The sequence below is a fragment of the Propithecus coquereli genome, unplaced genomic scaffold, assembly GCF_000956105.1.
Source record: "Propithecus coquereli isolate 6110/MARCELLA unplaced genomic scaffold, Pcoq_1.0 Scaffold162, whole genome shotgun sequence".
Taxonomy (NCBI): Eukaryota; Metazoa; Chordata; class Mammalia; order Primates; family Indriidae; genus Propithecus; species Propithecus coquereli.
In genome coordinates, this window is record NW_012140747.1 from 97,537 (window position 1) to 122,265 (window position 24,729).

Genomic DNA, 24,729 nt, shown 5'->3' on the forward strand with positions numbered 1-24,729 from the left:
TTCTTGATAATGTATTATAACCTGATGTAAACCCTTGTTTTTTGCCTCATATCTGCATTTTGACATCATACTATGTTGAAAAATATTTCTAAAACTATTCTGGTGTTAATAAAGTGTTGATAACACGTCTATATTTAAATACCACTAGTAGTCTTAGTACCACAGCCAGTATTTTATGATTTGAGAATGATACTATAGGAACATGCTCAAGGACTTTATAAAAAGCATGTCAAGGAAAAAAAAAAAAAAGCAGAACAAGGGGGGTCAGAGACAACAATATGTAAGAAAAAACATAGAAAATTTATCTCACCAGAAACAGCACCTCTTCTCAGTCTCAGACAAGTACGGCCTCCAGAAAAGCCAATTCAAGCGTTGGGAAGTGGCAGGATCGATATGGGAGGGCCGAATCACCTGATCTAAGGTAAGGCCATTTTTAAACATTGGATACTCCCTGATGTTTAGATCATCAGTGTTGTTTTGTTTTATTAGTAAGATAATAAATTTTGTACCATATTTTTACCCCCCAGATTATGCTTTTTCATGGTGCAGCTGAGAGTTTTTTAGTTACCTTGTGAATTAAGACCTAGCATGTATCTTGCCACTCATCTTTCTGGTCTTTTATAATGTATAATCATAAATTGTATTGAATCACACTAATGGGTGCTCAGTACATGTTTTTTTCTCCCCTTTGCTACAGGTTAATTCTTCTTTCTTATACCATAGCCTGTTAAAAATTCCCCAGGTGGTTTTCATTACTTACTGAATAACATCTAACCTGAGCCAGTATTTAGGACCTGTAAAATTTGACTCCACTGAATTTGTCCAATCCTTATCCCCAACTACAATTTGTAAACCTGCTGTTTCTTTAAGTAGATACACCAACTATCCCTCGATGTACTATTTCCTTTATTGTTGTTAAGCTTTTACTAATGATCTACCCCTCCATAGAATCTTGGTTTGTGTTCTACATCTTATATTTATACGGCTACAACATTGGGCAAATATTACAATTTCTCTGAGCCTGAAATATGGGAATAATAACGTCATCCCTAAGGGATATTATGAGAAGCAACTGCGTTAGGGTATGAAAGCACATTGCCAACAGTGATCAATCTGGGAGATTATACTTTGTTGCCCGACTTTGAAATATAGACCAAGATTCCTTCCTGATTTACCATTTGAGGTTTAAATAATTATGGTATATGAGGTTTAATTTTGTTAGTTTCATTTTGCTTTTGTTGCAGAATTTTAAGCTTTTTTCTTGGGAGCTTGATGCTATATTAATGTGCTTTTAATTACTTAAAAACTTTAAAATATGTAAATCATGATCAGATACCTTTGATTGTAACGACTAAAAGAAAAGCAAAGGGAGGAAACGCTATCAAAATTTGATTTTCTTAGATTTCTTTTTCTGTAGGGTCTCAGCTTTATATTCTACGTGAATTATAAGAATTTCTATTCAATTTGCTTTCATACCATTTCCTGTTAGAAGAGAATAAGCTTAGTCATTCTTAAAAGTGGGTATTCATCTCAAAGTAAGACTATTCAACTATAAGTCTAGTAACAGATAAAAATATATTATCAGTGTTCTTAGAATAGTGTCAGTTGCACGTGTTGCTTTAGCAGGTTAAGGAATGAAAGTGCCTCTTATTTTAAAAGTATCTATTGACTTTTTTTATATGTGTTATATGATACTGATCTTTGTTTTTTAAACACAAATTCTGTTTGAGAAACCAATAGAAATTTCAAGAGTTATTTTAAATAAAGGAAAGTTAAATCTGATAAGTGTGAAGTGTATGAACCTTTTCATATTTGACATTTTTGCGAAACCCAAAAGCTTAACAGTTTTGCAAATGTTTCTATATAATAACTAACTTGATTATTATAGTGCATAAAGAAACACTTGGATTTATATTTAACCCAGTCAACAATGTGGATAGCCTATTTACTGACCCTAAAAGGACTGGACAATAAGAACTTTAATTATAAATTCATTATCATGCTGCTATTGGTAATGAATGTTAAAGCTGTTTCATGGCATTAGTATTGGATTTGGGTTTTAGGTTTAGTTTTGTCAGTAACCACTTGTGTGAATTAAGGGAAGTTGCCCAAAGTCTTTGAGCTTCCATTACCACATCTGTAACGTGGTGGGGCTAGACTGCGTAATCTGGAAGGCCTCTTCAGTCTTGAAATTCTTTGTTTTCTGACTAGTCCCTGGTTTGCAATGGAAAAAGAAATCTGAGAAATTAGGGAATTTGCCCAAATTCGCAGCTAAAGTTAAGAGGCAAAGCCAGGACTAGAATACCTGGTTTTCTACCTTTTAGTACCTGCAGTTCAGGCAAGTTGACTTTTGTAGGAAAAGGCATAGAAATACTTAAAATTTGTTACGTTATTTTAAACTTTATATTTGTTTCTTCTGCTTTATTGTTTTAACATCTGAAATTCTCTTCATATCAATTATTTAACTTAGAAGTTTTTACATAAACCATTACACTTTTTAATATAATATTTCTTGACATAAGATGGCTGGTTTATAGGGAAGATCCTGGTTGTCGTACCTGCAAGTGATACAAGTCGGTGCTTACTTTGTATGAACTTCCCCTGTACTCCCTCCTCCTCCTCCCAAAAAAAGATGCTTTGGAAACAAAAAAACTCTCTACTCTGACTTTGTGACTAGTCTTAGGGAATGTGTATAGTAGGAAATTTGACACTGTTTTCTGTTTTTGAAAATTCCAAAAATAAATACTTTTTTCTCTTTTTAGATAGTGTGTATATGTGTGTACATGCATATATATACACACACACTTAAATAGGATAAGACAGAAAACTAGATTCCAGCTGGTGTATTTCATGTAACTGACAAGTGTGGAGTTTGTTCGAGGCATTGCTTAAATCTGTTTGTAAAGAGCAAGTAAACAATGGTTGAGATCCTTTTCATAAGTTACTCTGTTTGAAAATTTGGACTTCTTACCTCATGCTCGTTACTCTTAATTTGTATAATATAGTGTTTTTCAAACTTAACAGTATTTTTCAAGCTAACTCTTGTGTATAACGATGGCATTTTATTGGTGTGAGTTTGCTTTATAACTTTGAATTTGTAACTCATGTAAAGCCAATTAGTAAGAAGAATGAATCAGTTTTAGTGAATGCAAAAAACTGAAGTTGGCAATATGGATGATTGCTATGAAGTTATCCTAATGTGCAGTTTATTTCTGTATTGTTTCATTTTTTAATACCAAGTTCTGCTCCTCGTAGAACTTAAGTTTCAAGCTCAGTTGTTCTTACGTTTACATCCCAATTTCAGAATGCTTTTTAACTGATTCATACTCTTGAATGAGGAATAGTAAAAATAACTTTTCAGTCTTGAATCACTAATACATTTAAACCTGCTTGTATTTCTTATAATAGACAAACACAAAGCCTGTAATAAAACTGGATGTTAAATGAACACTATATCTAAGAATTATCTTTTCATCTGTTCTTGAATTACCTACTTTTATGTCTTGGTGAGATAACATACTGAAAAGATATACTTGTACCTTGTGCTATTTGAACACTTCTGAATGCATTGTTACTGTAGTGTGTAGTTCGTAAGATTTTACGTGCTTAGACATATACATATCAGGGCTTTTATTTAGTTTCCTGTAGAGCTATGTCTTTTCCTATCAATGATACATTTAAAAGCATGAAATTAAGCATAAATTTGGCAGGTAAGGCTTTGTTCCAAACACTGTACAAAAGTGACCAAACTCGACTACACTAATTGAACACATTTATGTCTTCCCGTGAGTCAATTGGAGCACATTTCACCTTTAAGCATTCAAAGTTTTGTTTTGTTTTAAATAGAGCTAAAAAGTAACATTTTAAAAATTCTGGTACCAGAAAAATAAGTATGGAAAATACTTAGCATGGAAGAAGGGAAGGGATTTGGAGTGGTTAGACTGAGCCTGAATCCTGGCACTGCCACTGTACTATGCAGAAGAGCCTCTTTCCACATCCGTGGGAATGAAACTAATTGAACTCACACCTTACTAGAAACGTTCTTGTAAGAATTAAATAACTTCTCGGTTTGTGAAAGCACCTGTTGCAGGGCTCCGGAGATAAGGTCAGGCACACCCAGTGTTAGTTTCCCTTGGATCTCTGCTTTTGTCACAGGCTTTATCAGTCTGCAAAATAAATTATTATGTCCTGAAGACAACATTTTAAATGCTGTGATTTTTATTTTGGTCGTATGTAATCTTTCTGGACAGGGTTTTTCATTAATCTTCACCTAAACGTTAGAATATATTAAATTTTCTTTATAAATTGTGTGTGCACTATGGAGAAAATTATTCTTGTGCTTGTGAAAGCAAAACACACAGGTTTAGAGGCAATACATGTCAGTCTATAAAACTGAAAGATCAGTATAAAAATATGTAACAAATGCTAGCTATACCTTAATTACTAGACCTTGATGGGTATGACTTTGTATTTATTGGGTAATACAGAGAGTTAAATATTAATTATTATCAGCTACTTTAAATTGTAGTCCTCAACTTTGGCTATATATTGTAATTATGTGGGAAGCTTAAAAAAAGCATTGATGCTTAGGCCCTAGAGATGCTGATTTAAATAGTCTGGTGTGCACTGTGGGCATCACTGTTCTCAAAAGCTTCCCAGATGATTCTGATGTACAGGCAAGGTTAAGGACCACTGATTTGAAGACTTGATTCTTGGTTGGCATAAAGATTAAAATCCAATGCTAGCCGGGCACCTTGGGTTTTGAAGTAAAATGACAGATTTAGCTATAATGGGAACTGATTATTTGCATGGCATTTTACAGCCTCACACAGTCCTTTCCTTTATGTGAGTCTCATTTATATTCTCTGCTGCTTTGAAAATCTTTGGGTGGTAACCGCTATCAAAGGTGGATCATGTTTCTGTTGCAAGCAAGTTAGATTAGAAATCCCACACATATTTTCCCACGTCCTTTCTCTTTGCTCATGCTCTTCCCTCCATCTGCCATGTCCTACCTTCCCATCCTATGTTTAAATCCATCCTGTATGTCTTTCAAGGCTCAATCTTTTTCCTAAAGTAGTTTAAAAGATATTATACCAGTTTCCATGCAGAACTGTTTGCAGCCATCTATTTAGGTATATGACCTGAATTAGACATCATACCAAGTGCCTCTGTCTCTAACTTGGAATTATGAACTAGCCACATTCTAGGTTCTTTCCCTAGAGAATAAACCTTTGTACTACTGTCTGCTGCCCAATTCTTATTAGAAGCTCTTAGACTTCCACAAAGATATGTGATTCATCCATTCTTTTAGAATAGTGGTTCTGAACTTTCTTTGAACCAATAACCCATTTGAAAATTGGCTAGAAACTGTGGACTCTTGTTTGAAAATTACATGTATACACATGTATGTATTTAGGTTCAGGCACCTCCCTCTTTAGAGAACTATTGTATGCTAGTTAAAGACTTGAACTCTTGGTGTAAAAAGCACAATATGATCCATAGATCAAATCTGACCATGAAGAGGGCTAAATACTCAGACCACATTGTTTTGCTTCCCCTGATTAAATTGCTTTTATTGAATTGAACATTGTTATGCTTCACTCAGCATTGAACATTTTGAGAAACAGCTCTGTGAAATTCACTTTTGTTTTTATTGTAGCGATATTGGAGATTTTATCTTTATTTCGGTGTTTTTGAAAGCATAAGGTGGCAATCCATTAGTGGGTTATAAAATCAATTTAGTGGTCTCAACCAATATTTCTTGATTTTGTATTATTTTGCTTTTTTTCTATGTTGTATTTAAATATTAATAAAATCATATTTGATTTTAATGTTACACTTTTTTCTTTATAGTATTTCATGAACCTTTTAATTTTTATGTAATGCGTGTATACTGAATTGCTATGCAAATTATATTTCTCACTGTGTTTTGTGATCAGTAAAGCTTAAAAACTACTGTATTTCATTATATTTGTTTTAAAGTGGACTGAAAGGAGAAATTTTTTCTCTTTATTCTTATCTGTAAAATGGCAATAATAATAGTTGCTACCTGATAGGATTATTATGAGCAGTAAATATATATAAAGTACTTAGAACAGTGCTTACCTAGTACACAGCAGGTGCTCAATAAATGCTATTATTTTTACCAGGAACAGCAATCTTCAGAGGTAATGCTTTGTTTTTATCTTATGCACATTAAAGACTTTTGTTATGAATCATGTCCTTTGCTTTGGCTGCTGAGAAAAAGCAGCTCAGACATAAATTTATGGCCAAGGGTTAGCAGCTAACCTTTTGGCTATCTTCCCTTGGCCCTGATTTATCATTTAAATACTTTCGTTGCATGTCTGCAAGCAGCCCTCACACCGTCTGGGACATCAGAATCATCAAAATGTGACATTTTAAATTTAATTCTATTATAATTTCAGAGATGTTTTTATATTCATCTGTGCCAAGAGGGAAAGTTGAGGCTCTCGTGAACATTCACTTGCCTATTTAAACTGTAGATTAACTCAAATATCAGTTTGGTTAGTTTCTGACTTTCTCAGCTTTTTACTAGATGATTGAGTTCAGCATGGAGAAGAGAATTATGATAGCATTAGCATTAGTACCGTATTGAACAAGTTTGTAGGCCCAGTTAAACCTGTGCTATGTGGAAATATAAATTACAGTAGATTTCCTCACAGTGAAACTCTACTAAATCTTTTTATGCAATGAAATAAAAAGCTGTCCATCAAGAACTTTCATGGAATAATATGGTTCAATATTTTTCCATAATGTGGCATCAGAATAATATTGGAGTTTTAAATTATTTGTCAGTATTAAATAGTACATGCTTTTTAAGTTACTTTGGTAACAAGTTCCATCAAGAACTTTCTTGGAATAATATGGTTCAATATTTTTCCATAATGTGACATCAGAATAATATTGGAGTTTTAAATTATTTGTCAGTGTTAAATATTACGTGCTTTTTGTTACTTTGGTACATACTATGTATCTGTCATGAAGCATTTCTGAGCAAAATGGTAAATGTCACATTTCTGATTAAGGTAAATAAGTTTATATGGTAAAAATACCTGGAAAAGGTGTTATTAAAATGTAGGAATTGCAATTTTCTGAACTCCCTCTAGGGGTATACAATTCTTAAGGCTGATTTCTCAGTTTTATGTTTTTAGAAACATAGTGGTTGCTGTTTTGAATCTTTAGTGATTAAATAATCCATTTAAATCTGGAAAAAACTACTTAGACTTCTTTGACCATATTTAATATAAACCTTAAGAGATGAATGCTCCTATATGTCCAAGAATTTTTGGAACCCAGAAGTCCTGAGAAACAAATGGTAAAAGACAGATTGTAGAAGTCTTTCCCCTTAACAGAAAAGTTAGAGTCTTATATGTAGGTTTAATTTTTACTACTTTTAACAATTTGGAGCATTTGCAATGTAAATTTCAAATCCAAACAAATGTGGGAGAATTTATTCTTGATGGGAATAAATTTAAAAGTGGAGAGGGGCTACTCCAGTGATAGGGAATAGAAAAGAGTAGGAAAGGAAATTAGTACAGTAGAGGTAAAGCTGTTGACAATGAAGTCTTGGTAGCAGTCAATGGTGAGGAAGATCCTGCCCTCAGAATACATACCTGTGTATGTGATATGGTAGGATGTTGGAATCTGAGATGTATGTGTATCAGAGGGCTGATGGCATGTGCTTTGATACAAAGTTATGGTGGGTGTAGCTTTGTAATTATTTTAAGTTTTAGAGAAGAAATTGGAGAAATGTTCGTTTTATATTAGAGTTATTTGGATTTTTCTAATGTGTAAATGTTAGAATATTTCCCCAACTGTATTGGAGGATATAAGTTAGTGAAATCACTCTTGGTCTTGGGGGTCATGGGGGAATCTCAGAGGTCAGTGATCTAGGCATGAAATTAGAAAGGCTTAAGGCCGGGCGTGGTGGCTCACGCCTGTAATCTTAGCACTCTGGGAGGCTGAGGCGGGAGGATTGCTTGGGGTCAGGAGTTCGAGACCAGCCTGAGTAAGAGCAAAACCCTTTTTCTACTAAAAATAGGATGGATGGATGGATAGATAGATAAATTAGAAAGGCTTGAGTATTTTTTTTTTTTTTTACTGAAATTATAGAGAAAGGAAGTCTTAAGTGGGTAAGAGATGGTAAATGGAAATTGACTATGTTCTTGAAGACATTTCAGATGTCATTATGTTCTTTTTGTAGGGCTGTCTTTATTTTTGTGAGCATAAAATTATTTGTGGAGTGTTTCAAGGTCCAATTGAGACAAACTTTCACTAACTCATGGTTTCTAGAAAGTTCTTAAATTTCTCAAAGGAGAATTGCTAGAAGGAAGCATACCTAATGGGAAGGGGTCTGTAGACTTGGAAAGACTCAGGTTTGAAAGTTAGTTTTGCCATTTAATTATTTCTTAGGTCAACGACTTCACTCTGGACCTTGGCTTTGTTATCTCTAACACAAGTATACAGTAATTTTTAAGTTGAGAGTTTTTGTGAGGTTTGTGTGTAACAGATTAGGCATTCAACAAATGGTAGCTGCTGTTATTAGTCATTTTTAGGAACCTAACCTGGTGGCTGGAAGGATCCATGTTTTAGTTCTGTAAAGTTTTAAATACAGAAGTGTTCTTCAAACCTGACATATAAATGAAGAGAAATTCACCTAACTTACATCCACTTTTCATTGCCTATTTCTGCAAGTGACTTTTGTATTTTGTTAGGCATATATACTTTTATAAAGTCCTTCTTCAGCTACACAATAGCTTTTACTGTTATTTTAATTTTTTAAAATATAGCTTACTAGGTTTTCCTATTAAATTTGCCACATTGTTTTGTGGTAGAGTATTCTTCCATATCCTCGTATTGGAAGTAGGGCAAGTATTTAAATATTTGAATTTTTCTATCTAAAGGTAAGTTATCAGAAATGGAAAGCTGGTTCCCTTTTTATGTTTTTTAATGCTTGTAATATATCACTAAGAAGAATATCCTGTGTGTGAAAACAAGCATTATTTCTTTTCGAGCCTTTTTGTAGAATTTTTTAAGTTTCTATAATAGAATTATGTGTCACAATTATAGTGTCCAAGAAATTTTATTTCCATTTGTCGAGCATTTGCTATCTAATTCAATTTCACAAAGATAATTCAGTTGGAGACTATTAAAAAACAGTACATTTAGAAGAAAAGCTACCTAAAATGTAGCATTATGATCATTGTTGGGTGTGTTGGTTCTAGCTTATTAATAAAACAGTACAAAGTCGTGAGTTTCCAACTCATTGGAAGTCTGTTGTGAACTGATTCTATTTTAATATACATTGCATTCATTTCTTCTTAATATTTTTATTAGTTTTCAAACACCTAATTAGGTGAAACTGAATTGATTCAATCTTTATGTTACAGGAGATTACCTGGAGCAATTGATGTTATTGGTCAGACTATAACTATCAGCCGAGTAGAAGGAAGGCGACGAGCAAATGAGAACAGCAATATACAGGTTTAGTATTAAAAAATAAACAGTTGTTTTAACTGGAAGATTGTTTCTGAGTTCTAATTTAATTAATAAACATTCGTAGTGTTATGCTGTGTTTTAGGTGCTACAGAGAGATTTAAAAGGTGGAACCAGTCATCCTTATATTTATACAAAGGCATTTTCTATGTAGAATTTATAATCTCTGGATCTTTTGTAGGAAGGTTTTTCATTTTCCTTGTTATAAATATAATACAGGTTGAATATCCCTTATCAAAAATGCTTGGGACCAGATATGTTTCAAATTTTGGAATTTTTTGAATTTTGGAATATTTCCATATACATAATGAGATATCTTGGTGATGGGACCCAAGTCTAAACATGAAATTTGTTTCATGAATAATTTGTTATAATAATTTATTAATTTATTAAAATATTTTTCCCTTGGGGACCCTGAATAAACTATGTTGTGGACCTGCATTTTGACTGTGACCACCCATCACATAGGAAGTCAGGTGTGGAATTTTCCACTTGTGATAGAATTTTGGTGCTCAAAAGTTTTGGATTTTGTAGCATTTCGGACTTCAGATTTTTGGATTAGGGATGCTCAACCTGAATATATGTTCATTGAACAAAAAATTGGAATATGAGAAAAGTTTAAAGAGGAAAAAGATCACCGATGATTCTACCGCCTAGAGATAACCCCTCTTAACGTTCTGGTATATCCCTTCCTTATTACTAAGCAAAATTGGGATACTGTTATGTTTTTGTGTATTTTTTAATCTAAAATTATAATTTGCTGTTTTTTATATTATTTTTAAAACTAAGATTTAAAATCTCTTCATGATAGCTTTATTGTACGGATATACCATAATTTATTTAGTGTGACATTTCTAGGGGTGTGTAGAGGTCCTTTGTTTTCAAGTCAAAAAAAAAATGAAGGGAGATGAGTTATGAGTAAGCTGGATAATTAGAACTTTAGTAAAACTGTGACTTCCAACTACTCAGCTTGACTATACTTTATTCATTCCCTTTTTCTGAGTACTTTAAAAATGTCCAAGGTGTTTTAATTCTTACCTTCAGTAAATTATTAATGTAAGATGTTCTTTTCAGCATCTTTAAAGACAAATCATTTCTAAAATGGAAGATAATTCTCTTTTTCTTTCCCTTCACCATTAAAATGTCACGATTTCTTAAAATAATTGTTCTCTACTTTAAGAAATAGCTTATCAGCATAAACCTTACAAAAATGACTATACTTAACTGTAGGAAGAGTTAATGAAATGAGGGACTGTAAAATGATACACTTTAGTCAACAAGGATTTTGAGAAGTATAAATTACATACACAACATTTATGCTGGCTGGTTTTGCTTTTTCTCAAACCTGTCACACATACTTAGGGAACTCGTGAAAAGTCCAAATTTCTAGGTGCCACTTTGCTTGCTGTTTTATTTCAGTAGATTTGGAGTGTTTCTAATGGTATTGGTCCCTTACCTGTTCACACAGATAAGCATTTTGCAAACACTGTTTTTCAAGCATAAACCCTTGTTCTTAAATTTACAAGGGTCATACGAAAAAGTCATTCACTTTTATTGCTTCCTATTACTTGCAACCTGTTGATGCATGCCTGACAGTCTCTTTGCAACCTGGTGGTGACAGGCCCTAGTAAAGTGAATGACCTGCTGCCATGTTAATTTCTTAAGGCTAGTATCTACGATTAATGATTACATTGCCTTAACTTGAATACTTTAACTTTGGTTGGGTGACAAAGATTATTTGTTACCTTTTATATATAAAGTACTTGTTTTCTGTTTGGAATGTTTTTATTACCTAATTACTTTTTATTAAGAATCTTTTTAGGTAATGATCCAGTTGTTTTTCCTAGGCTTTGAATATGCACATTTTAAAAAGTATGTATGTGAGTGTATATATGTGAGTATATATAGCTATATATATATATATATAAACATAGAACTGTTACTCTTCCCAAAAAATATATGTATATGAATTAAACAACCTTTTACTTTGTTTCTTAGATAAAATGAAATTAATTTACTAAGATTAATCTTAGATAATAACATTTACTCATCTTTTTAATTAACTATGTTCTGCTTCTAGGTCCTCTCTGAAAGATCCGCTACTGAAGTAGACAACAATTTTAGCAAACCGCCTCCATTTTTCCCTCCAGGAGCTCCTCCCACCCACCTTCCACCTCCTCCATTTCTTCCACCTCCTCCGTCTGTCAGCACTGCTCCACCTCTGATTCCACCACCAGGTAAATAGTAAAGACATTTGATTTTGAAGCAAAAAGAACCCATGTTTCTTCTTTGAATTTAACAAAATACATACCGTAAAATAATGTCTTGACTGATTGCATTGCATTAGAAGTAATAGATATAATATCTATTATGGTAAGTCTTGAACAGATTCATCCTGAAACAGATACATGTGTCTTGCTATTTCAATATAGCAAAGAGAAAATATTCTAAAATAGAGAATGTACAGATACTGAAATTGTGATCCAGAAACATGATAGTAATCCCCAAACTAAAGTCGCCAATAGTAAATGTATAAATCCAGATCCAATTATAAGCCACATGTTAACTTATTTTGAAAAAATTTTTAAAGATACCTTTAGAATTAGAATAGGTGAAAAAAAAAATTATATCCTTTGAAGAGATTGCAATTAAAATTTCAGTCTGATCTTTCTTTTTTATGTTGGTTTCCTTTTAGGAGACTGCTATTGGGTAAATACCTGGTATTTACTTCTTTTAAACAAGACAGAAAAGTAATGTATATGGTATTTTTAGCTACTTTTATTTTATTAAAAACCAGGTCCTTGGTAATAGAGAAAAAAATTCACAAATAATCCCTAAATCTTATTTTTATTATACTTTCAATCTTTCATCCAGTGGTCTTTGTTACTGTATTCCCAATAAGTTTTCAATATTTATCCATCTTAGCCAAATTTTTATGAAACTTAACAAGAATGATTGAGATTATAATTAGTTTTTCATAGGGAGAATGCCAGTAGTAAGGCATAAAAATTAGCTGCTGGTCTTAATCAGAATACCTATGAGACATGTATTAGGATTTACTTCCTAATAACAAAAACAGTTTATACTAGAGAGCCATATACTCTCACTCACTTTGCATTTGGAAGAGAACGGTCTTTGTTTTGAGGTGCCAGTTGTAATCAGAGTACAGAGCCAAATAAAGGGTTAGAATAGTCCTTCCTAACGTATTCATCCTTGCCTCTAAATGTCAGCTACTGCCTCCGTCCTTCATCCTCAACACCTTCAATTTCTTTCCACTGTCTCCTCTACTCTCAAAAAGGATAAGAAAAATATTATGAAAAATGACTTGTGGCTTTAGAGAATCTACTGTCTCAAAAATTGAGAAAGAGAAGACTGGAGTAGGTTAGAGGCCCTTACTCCACACAGCGTTCTTTCTAAAGGTCAATGAATTTCTTGTTGCTACAACTAAATTAAACACAAGCTCTAAGTTCGGATTGGACCTGTGATTCTGCGGTCGTTAATATACTGAATATTAACCAAATGAAAGAGGACTCATGTGATTCATGAGGAGGATTAGTGTGATTCTTAAATGAGTCCTTTATTCTCTGAAAAAGAGATAAAATGTAGAAATAATTAAGTTTTGAATTTATTTGATTAATGAGACTAGAGATGATTAATGTCTGTGATAATAGTCCTTATGCTAGATTGCTTTGTAATCTTATTTAAACTTTACTAGGTACTAAAGGTGATTTGAAAGAATTTTGTTCTTTTTAAATTTTTAAAAATTTTATTTTTAATTGACAAATAATTGTATATATTTATGGGGTAGAGTGCGATGATGTGATCTGTGTTCACCTTGTGGAATGATTAAATTAAGCTAGTTAACATATCCATCACCTCACATATTTATCGTTTTTTGTGGTGAGAACATTTAAAATCTTTTAGCAATTTTGAAGTATACAGTTATTATTAACTAGTCATGTTGTACAGTAGATCTCTAAAACTTATTCCTCGTGTCTAACCTAAACTTTGTACCCTGGAGCATCATCTCCCATTCTCCACCCATACCTCCCAGCCTCCTGGTAACCACCATTTTACTGTCTACTTCTACGAGTTCAGCTTCTTTAGACTCCACATATAAGTGAGATTGCGCAGTATTTGTCTTTCTGTGTCTGGCTTATTTCACTTAGCATAATGTCCTCCAGGTTCAGGCGTGTCATTGCAAATGACGGAATGAAAGAATTTCCTCATTGACTAGCTAATAATATATCCCCAGGTAGCTAACATTTGTTCAATACTAGTTGTTTATTTAAGTAGTAGAGAAGTGGTTTGAATTAAAGATGAAAAAATAAATACTTGGCTGGTATAAGAGTATCCAGAAGCTCTGGCAGTGGCATTATCTGGAAATTTACTTTTTTGCAAAATGATAAAATTACTCCCTTTTTTGCCATATAGCCTCTGTTTATAAGTATAACAAATCTTCGAATAATGTTTGGGTTATTGTTGGCTTTATGCTATAGAATGCTGCTGATTATTTTTCTGTTGCTGACTCTGTCTAGTGATAATTCTCAGCTATGTGCTTTTCATATTTTTATACCTATTTAGATTTCCTTTTTTGCTTATTCTTGGATTGTATTTCCATAAGCTGTCAGCATTTAAGGAATACAGATTTAGATGAATTCTAATGTTACTTTTAGCAGTCCCTAACTGGGGCTTATGTACTGGGGGATACCAATTCATATTAAAACCAAATATTTGGAAGTTGAGACTGGATTACCCCTTATTTTTACTAGATTGTGAGCCGTTAGGGAGAATATAAGCTATGTATTTCCATCGTTGTTTCCCTGCAATGATAGTCACAGTGTCTTATGTATACTTGGCTTTCTCTAAATATGTTACCTAATTGAGTGAAATATACACACACACATATATATATGCATATATACACATATATAAAATAAAAACACCAGAGGTGACTTTCAGATTGACAGTTGATATAATTAGAATGGGCACTGGCTCTAAACAACAGTGTGGCTGCATAGATATATACCGGCTGAATGCACACCCTGGTTAAAGACAATTTTCAGTTACCATTTACCTCAGAAGCGCATGGTTAGACTATGTTCTATAGTGTTATAATTTAAATCCCCTTAAGAGTCACAAGAAGCTGATGAAAGAAAGCTGTGACTCAGGAGTCTTTTTAAGTATTGCCTTAAAAGGTATTCCCTTTGTCTTAGAGAAAACCTTGAGTTTTCTTTTCTGCTTTCTTTAGAAATACTGAACGGAAAAGGAAAAAATATGTTTTAAAGAATTGATTTAAATGTACTCTAATGTTGCTTTTGTTAACATAAGTTTTTAAAACTAAAGTCCTAAGTATGACAAAACAAATACAGTGGTGATGTATTATTCCTGTGTTTTAGGATGCTAGCAGTTTTTTTTAAAAAAAATAGGGTGACCATAAATCCAGATTTGCCTCGAACAGTCCTATTTTGTATCTTTTATGCCAGCATAATTATTATTATTCATCCTTAGAAACGCTCTGGTTTGGATGATGAACTTTGTGGTCAACTCTTCTTGGAGGTTTACAGAAAGGCTCATTGCATAAGTAGGTAGTTTACTCCTTGACAATTATGAGATGGTAGAGACAGCTCCCATCCAAAGGATTTTACTGTCAAGTAATTGACAGAAGAGGATAGATGTATTGTTTCCTCTCCCCCTCAAACACACATCTACAAATATATGTGAAACCTTATTTAGTAACACAGAGAGGACAAAGAATTTCTGGCCATAATAAATTTTTGTTAGAGTACAACAAAAATGGAGTGTATCTCTGGGAGTGCAAAATTATTTAATGTGGTTCCTTTTACAGCCATATGCACGGTAGCTTGAAAACATATATCGGTTGATTAAGGTCTTCGATAATTTTTAGAAAATCTGTTATTTTCATTTTCTAGTGAACCAGAAAATAATTTCTGTTAAGTTTTTTCAGAAATATATTAGTGTGGTTTCATGCTGCTTCTGAGTAATAGTAGAATAGCTAATGCTTACTGAATGCTTACTTTCGAAAGAAAGTACTGTTCTGAGCACATCCCATATATTAACTCACCTGATTCCTGAACATCATCTGAAGTAGATATTCAGGTTTTATAGATGAAGAAACCTAGATTTAAGGAATTCAGGTAATAGCTAGAAAATAGCAGAACCAGAATTCTAACCCAGGTAGTTTTTCTTGAAAGTCTATTTTCTTTATTAACTATGTTGAAATGAATCAGTATCTACTGCAGGAAAACTATGTTATGTGTATTTACCACAGTAACATATCTGAGAAGGTTTTGTTTTTTTTAAAGCAGTTCCTGGATGTCAAAGTATATGCATATATATTTATGGGTGGGGAAGTTAGGGAGATCGTAAAGAGCAGGAATCAGATTTTTGTTTAAAAAATCCAGTTAAGGTTTTACTATTTGCCTGATTTGTGTTAGGAAGTCTATGTTTAACTGAATAAGTCAGTTTTGAAATACTTGGTTATTGGAAAAAAAATTGTAAAATTGGAAGGATGTTATAGGGCAGGTGATTTTGTGTTTGCCTGTTTATTGTGGTAAAATATACATAATATTTATCATTTTAACCATTTATAAGTGTTCAATTCATTGGCATTAAATACATTCACAACGTTGTGTAACCATCACCATGATCTATACCTAAAGCTTTTTCATCATCCCCAACAAAAACTCTGTACCCATTAAACATCAACTCCTTTCCCCCTCCTGCCGGTCCCTGTTAACCTCTGTTCTACTTTCAGTCTCTATGAATTTACTTATTTTACTTACCTTGTATCAGTGGAATCATATATTTGTCTGTGTTTGACTTACTTTGTTTCTGAAATAATAGAATTTAATTAATGATTGTGAACTAACTTTATGGTAGGCTTTTAATTTAGGTTTTTAAATGTTAATTAACTTTAGTATAATCATATTTTATCTTCATTTTTTATAATGGACTTTATTAAAGGATAGAAGGCAAGTTAAGTTTGACTCATTTCTTGTTGCATTAACTATATTCTCATATGACTGGTTCTGTAGGTCTTGGGAGCAATTGAAATCTATCCCAGTAGTAGAATTCTACTAAGTTGAAGGTTCTTTGCTTTACTAATATGTAGCCCAGCTATTCTCAACCACAAACAAGGCATCTCTGCTTTTGAAGTTGACTGTAGTGTTTGGCTGTTATCAGATATCAAAGGTATAAGATTCTTTTAGGAAAGGAGTAGATTCCTTCCTAAAAGACTATTGTCATATAGATCAATATCTTACTACTGTCATATAGATCAGTTATCTAATACTACTAATTGTATGAATTCAGAAGTCTTGTTGTTTCTTAAATATCTTGATTTTGGATTAGAGATGATACATGGGAGTGGTGGAAGGGGTGGTGAGCTGTTCACACCTGGGGTCTTTCTCCATTTCCTCTGAGGCCTGCATTCTCATTAGATTATTTTTCTGTTAGCAATCTGGTTCTTTAGCATAGTAGCTCTCAAACTGTTTGGTTACAGACTTCTGTATCTTCTTTAAAAACTCATAAAAATTACCGTAGACCCCAAAGAGCTTCTGTTTATGTGTGTTATATCTACCTAATTTTTTGTATTTAGAAATTGAAACTGAGAAAATATTTATTTAAACTCATACATAAACTCATAATAAACTCATTACATGTTAATATACAAAATTATTTGTGAAAAATAACTGGTTTTTTTTTTTTTTTTTTTGAGACAGAGTCTCACTGTGTTGCCTGGGCTAAATTGCCGTGGCGGCAGCCTAGCTCACAGCAACCTCAAACTCCTGGGCTCAAGTGATCCTCCTGCCTCAGCCTCCTGAGTAGCTGGGACTACAGGCATGCACTAGCATGCCTGGCTAATTTTTTCTATATATTTTTAGTTGTCCAATTAATTTCTTTCTATTTTTAGTAGAGATGGGGTCTCGCTCTTGCTCAGGCTTGTCTCGAACTCCTGAGCTCAAACAATCCGTCCACCTCGGCCTCCCAGAGTGCTAGGATTACAGGCATGAGCCACCGCGCCCAGCCAATAACTGTTTTTTTAAACAAAAAAAATTTCCTGAGAAGTGGCTTTGTTGTACACTTTTGTAAATCTCTTTACTATGTGGCTTAATAGAAAAAAGCTGGGTTCTCCTGTTTGTTTCTGCATTAAATCTATTGTGATATCACATGTCATGCAGACTCTGGAAAACTTCACAGTACACTTCGTAAGAAAATGAGCATGAAAAAGGCAAATAACATCTTAGTATTTTATGAAAGTAGTTTTAACCTTGAAGATTCCATAGAAGGGTCTCAGGGACCCCCAGGAATCCCTGGACAAAACTTTGAGAACTGTTGCTTTGGCAGAACCTTGGCCTATATTGGATGAATGTCATCAGTACCCTTGAGGAAGTATAGTTTTATCCCTTTAATTGAGAAGCTATTTTATGAATGTAACATTTGTTAAGCTGATTTTATAGTGCCATGGATTTTTAGTCTTACCCAACAGGTTACCTCATATTAACTGGCCCTATTTGCCAGAAATGTAAGCATTTTCCGGAAGTACATTTCTTGAAGTTTTTGAGAGCTGTACTCATTCTCTTGTGTTTTTCTGTATTAACAACAACAACAACAACAACAACAACAAACAGGCTGGGTGTGGTGGCTCACACCTTAATCCTAGCACTTTGGGAAGCTGAGGTGGGATGACTATTGAGCCCAGCATTTCTAGACCAGCCAGGGTAACATAGCGAGTCCCCCGTCTCTACAAAAAATTAAAAAATTAGCTGGGCATGGTTGCTTGCACCTGTGGTCCAGCTACTGGGAGGCTGAGATGGGAAGATCGCCTGAGCCCAGGAGTTCAAGGTTGCAGAGAGCTATGACTGCACCACTGCATTCCAGCCTGGGTGACAGAGTGAGACCCTGTCTCTTAAAAACAAAAACTGCCTATCGGTGTTTTCAGTAAACTCAAGATAGGGAATAATGCTAATTATCTGTAATAAATAGTATTTTCTGGCACAATTCAAATTAATTTAAATGTAAATTTAACAGAGCTTAAAAGCTTCCTTAGGACATTAATTTTTGAATGTCTTTTTCACCCATGGAAGCTCCCCTTATAATAGTTATAATTTTAATACACCATTGACATGGCATTTTGTAGAATCTAATTATAGTTTAACATCTGCCTTCTATTTGCACTGCTTCCAATCATTTTGTGATTATATGTGAGCTGGTAGAGATCAACTCCTTTACAAATTCTTTATAAAAATATATTTCTATCAAAAATAACTTTAATTTGTCTAAGACTTTTTTATTTTCTATAAGCTTTAGGTTGCATATATTAGAGGATTAAGATGTCATAATAAAGATAAAATAGTTTGTTCATTTTATAGTTAATATAAAATTGTGTCATTTCTGCTATTCCTTTATGTCACATATATACACATGTTGGGAGGGGCTGGGGGGCATTTGAACTAAGGTGGGGATTCTTCACATTTTCTATACCACAGACTCTTGTGGCAGTCTGAAACCTATGGATCTCTTATGTTTCAGGATGTTTAAAAATGCATAAAATACATAAGATTGTAAAGGGAAACCAATTATTTTGAAATGCAGTTAGCAAAATGTTAAAACTCATATGTGCTTCTTAACATAATAAGTAACAAGTTCTAGTAACACGTCTAAATTTCACAGTAATGAGTGTAGGATGATATTTAAAGATCTGCAACAACCTAATGTGATATGAAAATATCTGATTTATATTGATGTCAAAATTACAAGTACTGTGATTCTGTGGTTTTGTGCCAACATTCATAATTGAAGGAAGTGTTAAATTTTAGTTAGAGGATACTGAAGATAAATACATGATTCCCCCGTGGGTCCCCCCAACCCAAATTTTGAGTTCCCTGAATTTTATTCATGGAGTCTTTTGCTGCGATCTCAGAGTAAGAACATCTGAACTAAGGCTTTCTTTGTGTCTTGGGATGCATAATTTGAGACTAAAGGATTTGAACTTAGAATGTCGTCATCAGATGAAATATTTTTCAAACATCACATCTGCCAGTTTTAGTGGCTTGTAAAATAAGTCATAATAAATCTAATAATGCTGGATCTCAATGTGCATCTTGTGACTTTGGTTCTTTGTTTTTTCTTCTTAAGCTATATTTATTACATACTGGTTTATAGTTAATATAAAATTAATATTTTAACCTTTTAGATATGAAGTATGCTGGTAACATTTTGGTTGCTTTGTTTCATGACCAAAGCGCTTTTTAACACTATTTTTCCTTAAAATTACTTCCATCCTTTTTTTGTACCTTGTTGTAATTAATTGTTTTGATTATTAAGAAATGGTTTTACAGTATTCTACATTCTGCTTTTTGTTCAAAAAAAAAAAAAAGGGTTCATGGTAGATGATGTTTTTGTGTGTATATAATTTTAAAAAATCCTGATCTATAGAAAAGCATTTCTGGTAGAAGGTGATATTTAAAGATTTTTGTAAACCTGGATTTTTCGTACTCAATTTCTTTGTGTAAAACTTACTTCTGAGTTTGATGACTTTGAAGTGCAAATTGGTGAGACTTAAGAAAGTGATCAGGTTTATCTATTTCTTACATAATAGTGCTGATAGTATTTGAAATTGTGAGAAATAGGAAGCATAGTTTACATAATTCTGCCCTGTTTTTTTCTTTCATTTGAACTTAATAGAGAAAAGATAGGTGGTTATTGCATGTATTGGTTTTCTGTTGCTATGTAACAAATCACTCCAGAATGTAGTGTCTTAAAACAGCTTACATTTATTATTGAACAGTTTTTTGTGGGTCAGGGATCTGGGTCCTTTGCTTCAATGTCTCTCTCAGATTTCATAGTCATCTCTAAAGGCTTGACTGAGGAAGTATTCGTCTCCAAGCTCACTCCACTCTTTATTACAAGGATTTAGTTCCTGGGTTTGGCCAATGGGAAACTAAAAATGAAAAACAAAAGATCCATTTCTTTCCTGGCTGTTGGACTGAGAGGGCTTCAGTTCCTCCCTGGTTGTGGTCCTCTCCAGCGTGGCTGCTTGCTTCATCAAAGCATGCAAGCCAAGAAGGCAATAGAGAGGCTGCCAGCAAAATAGAAATCCTGTCTTTTGTAACCTAGCCATGGAAGTGACATCCTGTCATTTTTATTAATAAATCTGTTTTGCGTGTTAGAAATAAGTCCTAACGTCCTACCCACACCCAAGATAGGACATAAATACCAGAAGGGTAGGGATCATTGAGAGCCAGGATAGTTGGAAGCTGTCTATTTTGCCTTAATTATACAAAATGATGATGGAATACATTGAAAATGTATCAATCTTTGTTTAGTTTTTTAAGTTCAGAGCCTACTGTTAATTTTGTGGGTGTTTTTAATATAGGCGAATTCTTTTTAATATGATGTTTGGTAGAAATGCTGCCTTTCTGTTTCTGTCTCAGTTCCTTCCAACTCCCAAATAGGATTTTAGGTCTCCCTTAAACCTCCTTTTATATTTGAGAATATGCATTACAAACTGGAAAAATTAAATCCTGTTCTCTTTTGAGAATTCCAAATAGTGTAGGCTTGTTATACTATTTTACTTTAAGTGTCACATGTAGATGCTTTTGTTTGTTTCATAAAAATTTGGAATGGGATTGATTTCATCTGTATTGAGTTGCTCAGCAGTGAAATTTGGAGGAAGGTTTAGAATCTAATCTAGTGATCCTCATGGTATGGTCCCAGGCCAGCAACATTATCTCTTGGAAAATTTGGGGGAATACAAATTTTCTGGCCCCATTCCAGATCTTCTGAATCAGAAATTCTAGGGAATAGGCCCAGCTATCTGTGTTTTAACAGACTCTCCAGGTGATTCTGATACATGCTCATTTTAATACCACTAACCTATTGAGTCTGTGAGAGCCCGAATATTACTTTTCCAAACATTGTTGGCCAATACTAGAAATCTTAGTTTTACTACTATTATGTATGGCTTTCCAGGAAAATATTTTTTTCTATTCATTTTACAGATAAAGGATAGGCAAGTAACACAATACTTTTTGTATGTTTCAAGTTCAATGGCTAGGTTAGGCAGTGTGTGTGTTAGCCAGGAAGGTGGAGGTGTTGAGTGGAGAAAGGACAGGGATTTTTGAGACAAATTTTCTCTTCCCTTACCCTATTTCTCTTTTGTTAACACAAGTCAAATACTAAATAGTGATTTTTTAGATGAGAATGATGTCAGCCTTACCTGATATCACATATTGAACTTTATTAATTGCCATTTGAAAATAACATTTGATAATTGTCAAAGAATCGGTTGTATAGTGTTTCATCAGCTTTGTAGTTCTGTTTCAGTGAACATTTTACTCGTAAAGATTTGCACTGAAATAATAGACGAAATAGAGGTCTCACAGAAAGGTCCCTTCCTAGTTCCCATGCCAACTTTCTGATACGTAGTGATGTGGAAGGCGTACTGTATATAGCATACTTTTTCTTTGATTGTGTTAATTCCAGTTGATTGTTTTTTGTCTGTCCTATGATACTACTGTAGTAAAATCAACATTAAAGACAGGCTGTAATTTTAACTACCTTTGTAGTATCCTTAATAATTTGGTCATATGTCTTTTATCTTTATGTTTTGTTGAAGTTTCACAACTTCACTGTTTTTGAGTACTAAATTTTGAAGGGGCTGACTAGTTCCTTAGTTTTTTTTGCATGAATTTACATTTTAGTGAGCTGTAGTAAGCATTAGCTGAAATACATGCTGCTCGTATGTTCATTTAGGTAAAGTTATTGGGCTTATAGTATGTAAAGTGGGTGGTTGATTTTGGCACAGTTCTTTATTTTATATACCTGAGAAAAGAATCATGTATTTAAATATGAAAACTAGATCAAATAGTGAAGTTCAGTAGTCTAAAAAAAAAAAAAAATCTATGCTGTTCTAAAGAAAATTAGGTAATAATACATATTAAGAACATTTAATGCTCTGTTGTCCTTAATTTTCCCATTTAGTTTGGAGTCTGGAACTCTGCTAGCTTGTATTGTTTGCTGGATTCTTTTAGCTTAGTAAATTGAGAAGCAGCAAAGTAACCTCAGTATGGGTAAGAATTGCTATTAACTGTGGGTCAGTGTAGTAGACTTGTAGAGGCCTAATGATTTTTGAAACACGTTGGCTACTTTACATATCTTTTTTAGTCTTGTTGGTTTTGTAAGTTTAGAATATCTTTTTATTGTATATGTGGTTAAATCAGGTGCTTCAGTCTTTATTTTAAGGCCATTTCCTGCCTTAACATTTTTTTAAATCTCTTATTCTGGTAAAACATGTACATCACAACATTAAAAATTATTAGCAGATGTTTCCATTGACAAAACATTTGAAAGCCATTCTGTTTTCATTTTTTTTTTTGCATGCATTTAGTTAATGAATTATTTTTTCCTCTTGGACTAATTTTGATGCAGTTTTTAAGATAGGATTTAGTAGACCATTCTGGCTGTGTTGATGTTACTTATGTAACTAAAGTTTATGGTATAAGACTTTTTATGAATGAAGATATTTTAAATTTTTTTCTATTTTCCTACTCAGAAACGTCGTTTTTCTTAAACTGAAAGTAGTTACAATGTATTTGCATGCCACATAAATTGCCTTTCATGTATCTCTTAAATTTAAAATGCTGAATTTAATTTTAATACTTAACAAATACATTTTACATTAGGATTTAAGGGCACATTTGGCCAGTGTAAATTGAGGATGTTTGTACATAGTTTATTTCTTAAAGGTTATAATGTATGCAAATAATGAGTGAGAATCACTCAAATTAGTATTTGCTGATACCTGTAGCAGTAAATCATTCACATTTATTTTAATGTGCCCTGGGGGTGTATATTGTGAATTGACTCTACCCCCTTTTCTCCTCCTTCAAATCAAAGGAAATATTTATTAACGTTTCCTCACTTCTGCCACCAATAGTACAACAATCTGAATCAACACTTGAATGTCCCACAATATACTGAGCTTTACAAAAGTGAGTAACATCCATCATCATCTTGAGTTATTCTGTACTACCTGCAGTGTTATAGAAAGAGCTCACGGATCAGTTTCCCTACTAAAAATATTAAAATGACAAGATCAGACATCGATGATCAAATTTAGTTAGCATTAATTTCATGGAGTTTGATGTCTGTGTATGCACAAGTGTGCTTTTTAACTGACGTCTAACTTCATTTGTGATTACAACTAGCGGGGGAAATAGTTGTCACCAAGTTGTGAGACTGGGTTTTCATCAGGGAAGTTGGATGTTATACTGGAATTGTTGGTCCTCTGCAAGAAAACAGAATGCTTCTGTTGAGTGAATAAGCCAGGATAATGAGGCGAGGGGTTTTATTTCAAAGTTTGTTTTGGTGATGGCATAAATACATAACAGGTTCTGAAATCCAATTACTATATTAAATTTCATCACTTGTTTTTTAGGTATTCCAATAACTGTACCACCTCCAGGTAAAACTTTTTTCATGTTTTCTCCATCATTGTTAATACACATGAAGTTGCAAGCTCACAGTTACAGGAGGGACAGTGTTGATGGCGGTTAGAATGTGGAGTAGGCTACTGGGATTTCAAGGTCCTATTTTCAGCTCTGCCTTTGCTTCATTCCAGTTTTGATTAAGATATTTAGTTTTCTTATACCTGTCTTACCCATTTCTGTAGAAATAGAGGTTCTGAGAAAATTCTCACCATATCAATTTGTGAAGAAAACTATAGGATATAAAATAAAATTTTTATAAAAAATGTCTTTTCAGACCAATTAATTTTTTATATGATAAAGTTATTACAAGAAAGAGAAGGCTAATTTATCTTGACTTTATTATGGTTCATGATTTTTTTTTACACCTTGCTGGCATAGTTCAACATCATGAGAAAGTACCTTCTGAGCCACACAACAGTTACGTGGATTGACAGTCAGGTGGTTGTTCTTAGAGTGGTGATTAATTGTTCGTTATTGTAACGGCATGATCAGTAGAAGTTTATATGTGGCCTAGTGCTGATTTTTTTACATTTTTGTCAGTCGTTTGTTTTTATAGTGTAATAGCAAACCTGATAGCAAGTGTGTTTACTGAGTTTAGCATTAAAAGCCAAGGAGTATGAAGAGAGTGAGAGGTGACTATGCTTGGAAGGGTGGGTCTAAATTCAAAACGACCTTGATAATCAAACAGTGAAGTGTA

At 33.3% G+C, this 24,729-nt stretch overlaps 1 protein-coding gene across 1 annotated transcript in view; it reads left to right on the top strand.

The window, feature by feature from the left end:
* FIP1L1 (factor interacting with PAPOLA and CPSF1) overlaps nt 1-24,729 on the top strand; it is a 72,009-nt gene that overhangs the window by 27,408 nt on the left and 19,872 nt on the right. Inside the window, exons 11-14 of the mRNA XM_012641087.1 lie at nt 314-421; nt 9,411-9,504; nt 11,597-11,753; nt 23,981-24,007. Coding sequence (XP_012496541.1) covers nt 314-421; nt 9,411-9,504; nt 11,597-11,753; nt 23,981-24,007 — 386 coding nt within the window. The remainder of the gene's footprint in view (nt 1-313; nt 422-9,410; nt 9,505-11,596; nt 11,754-23,980; nt 24,008-24,729) is intronic.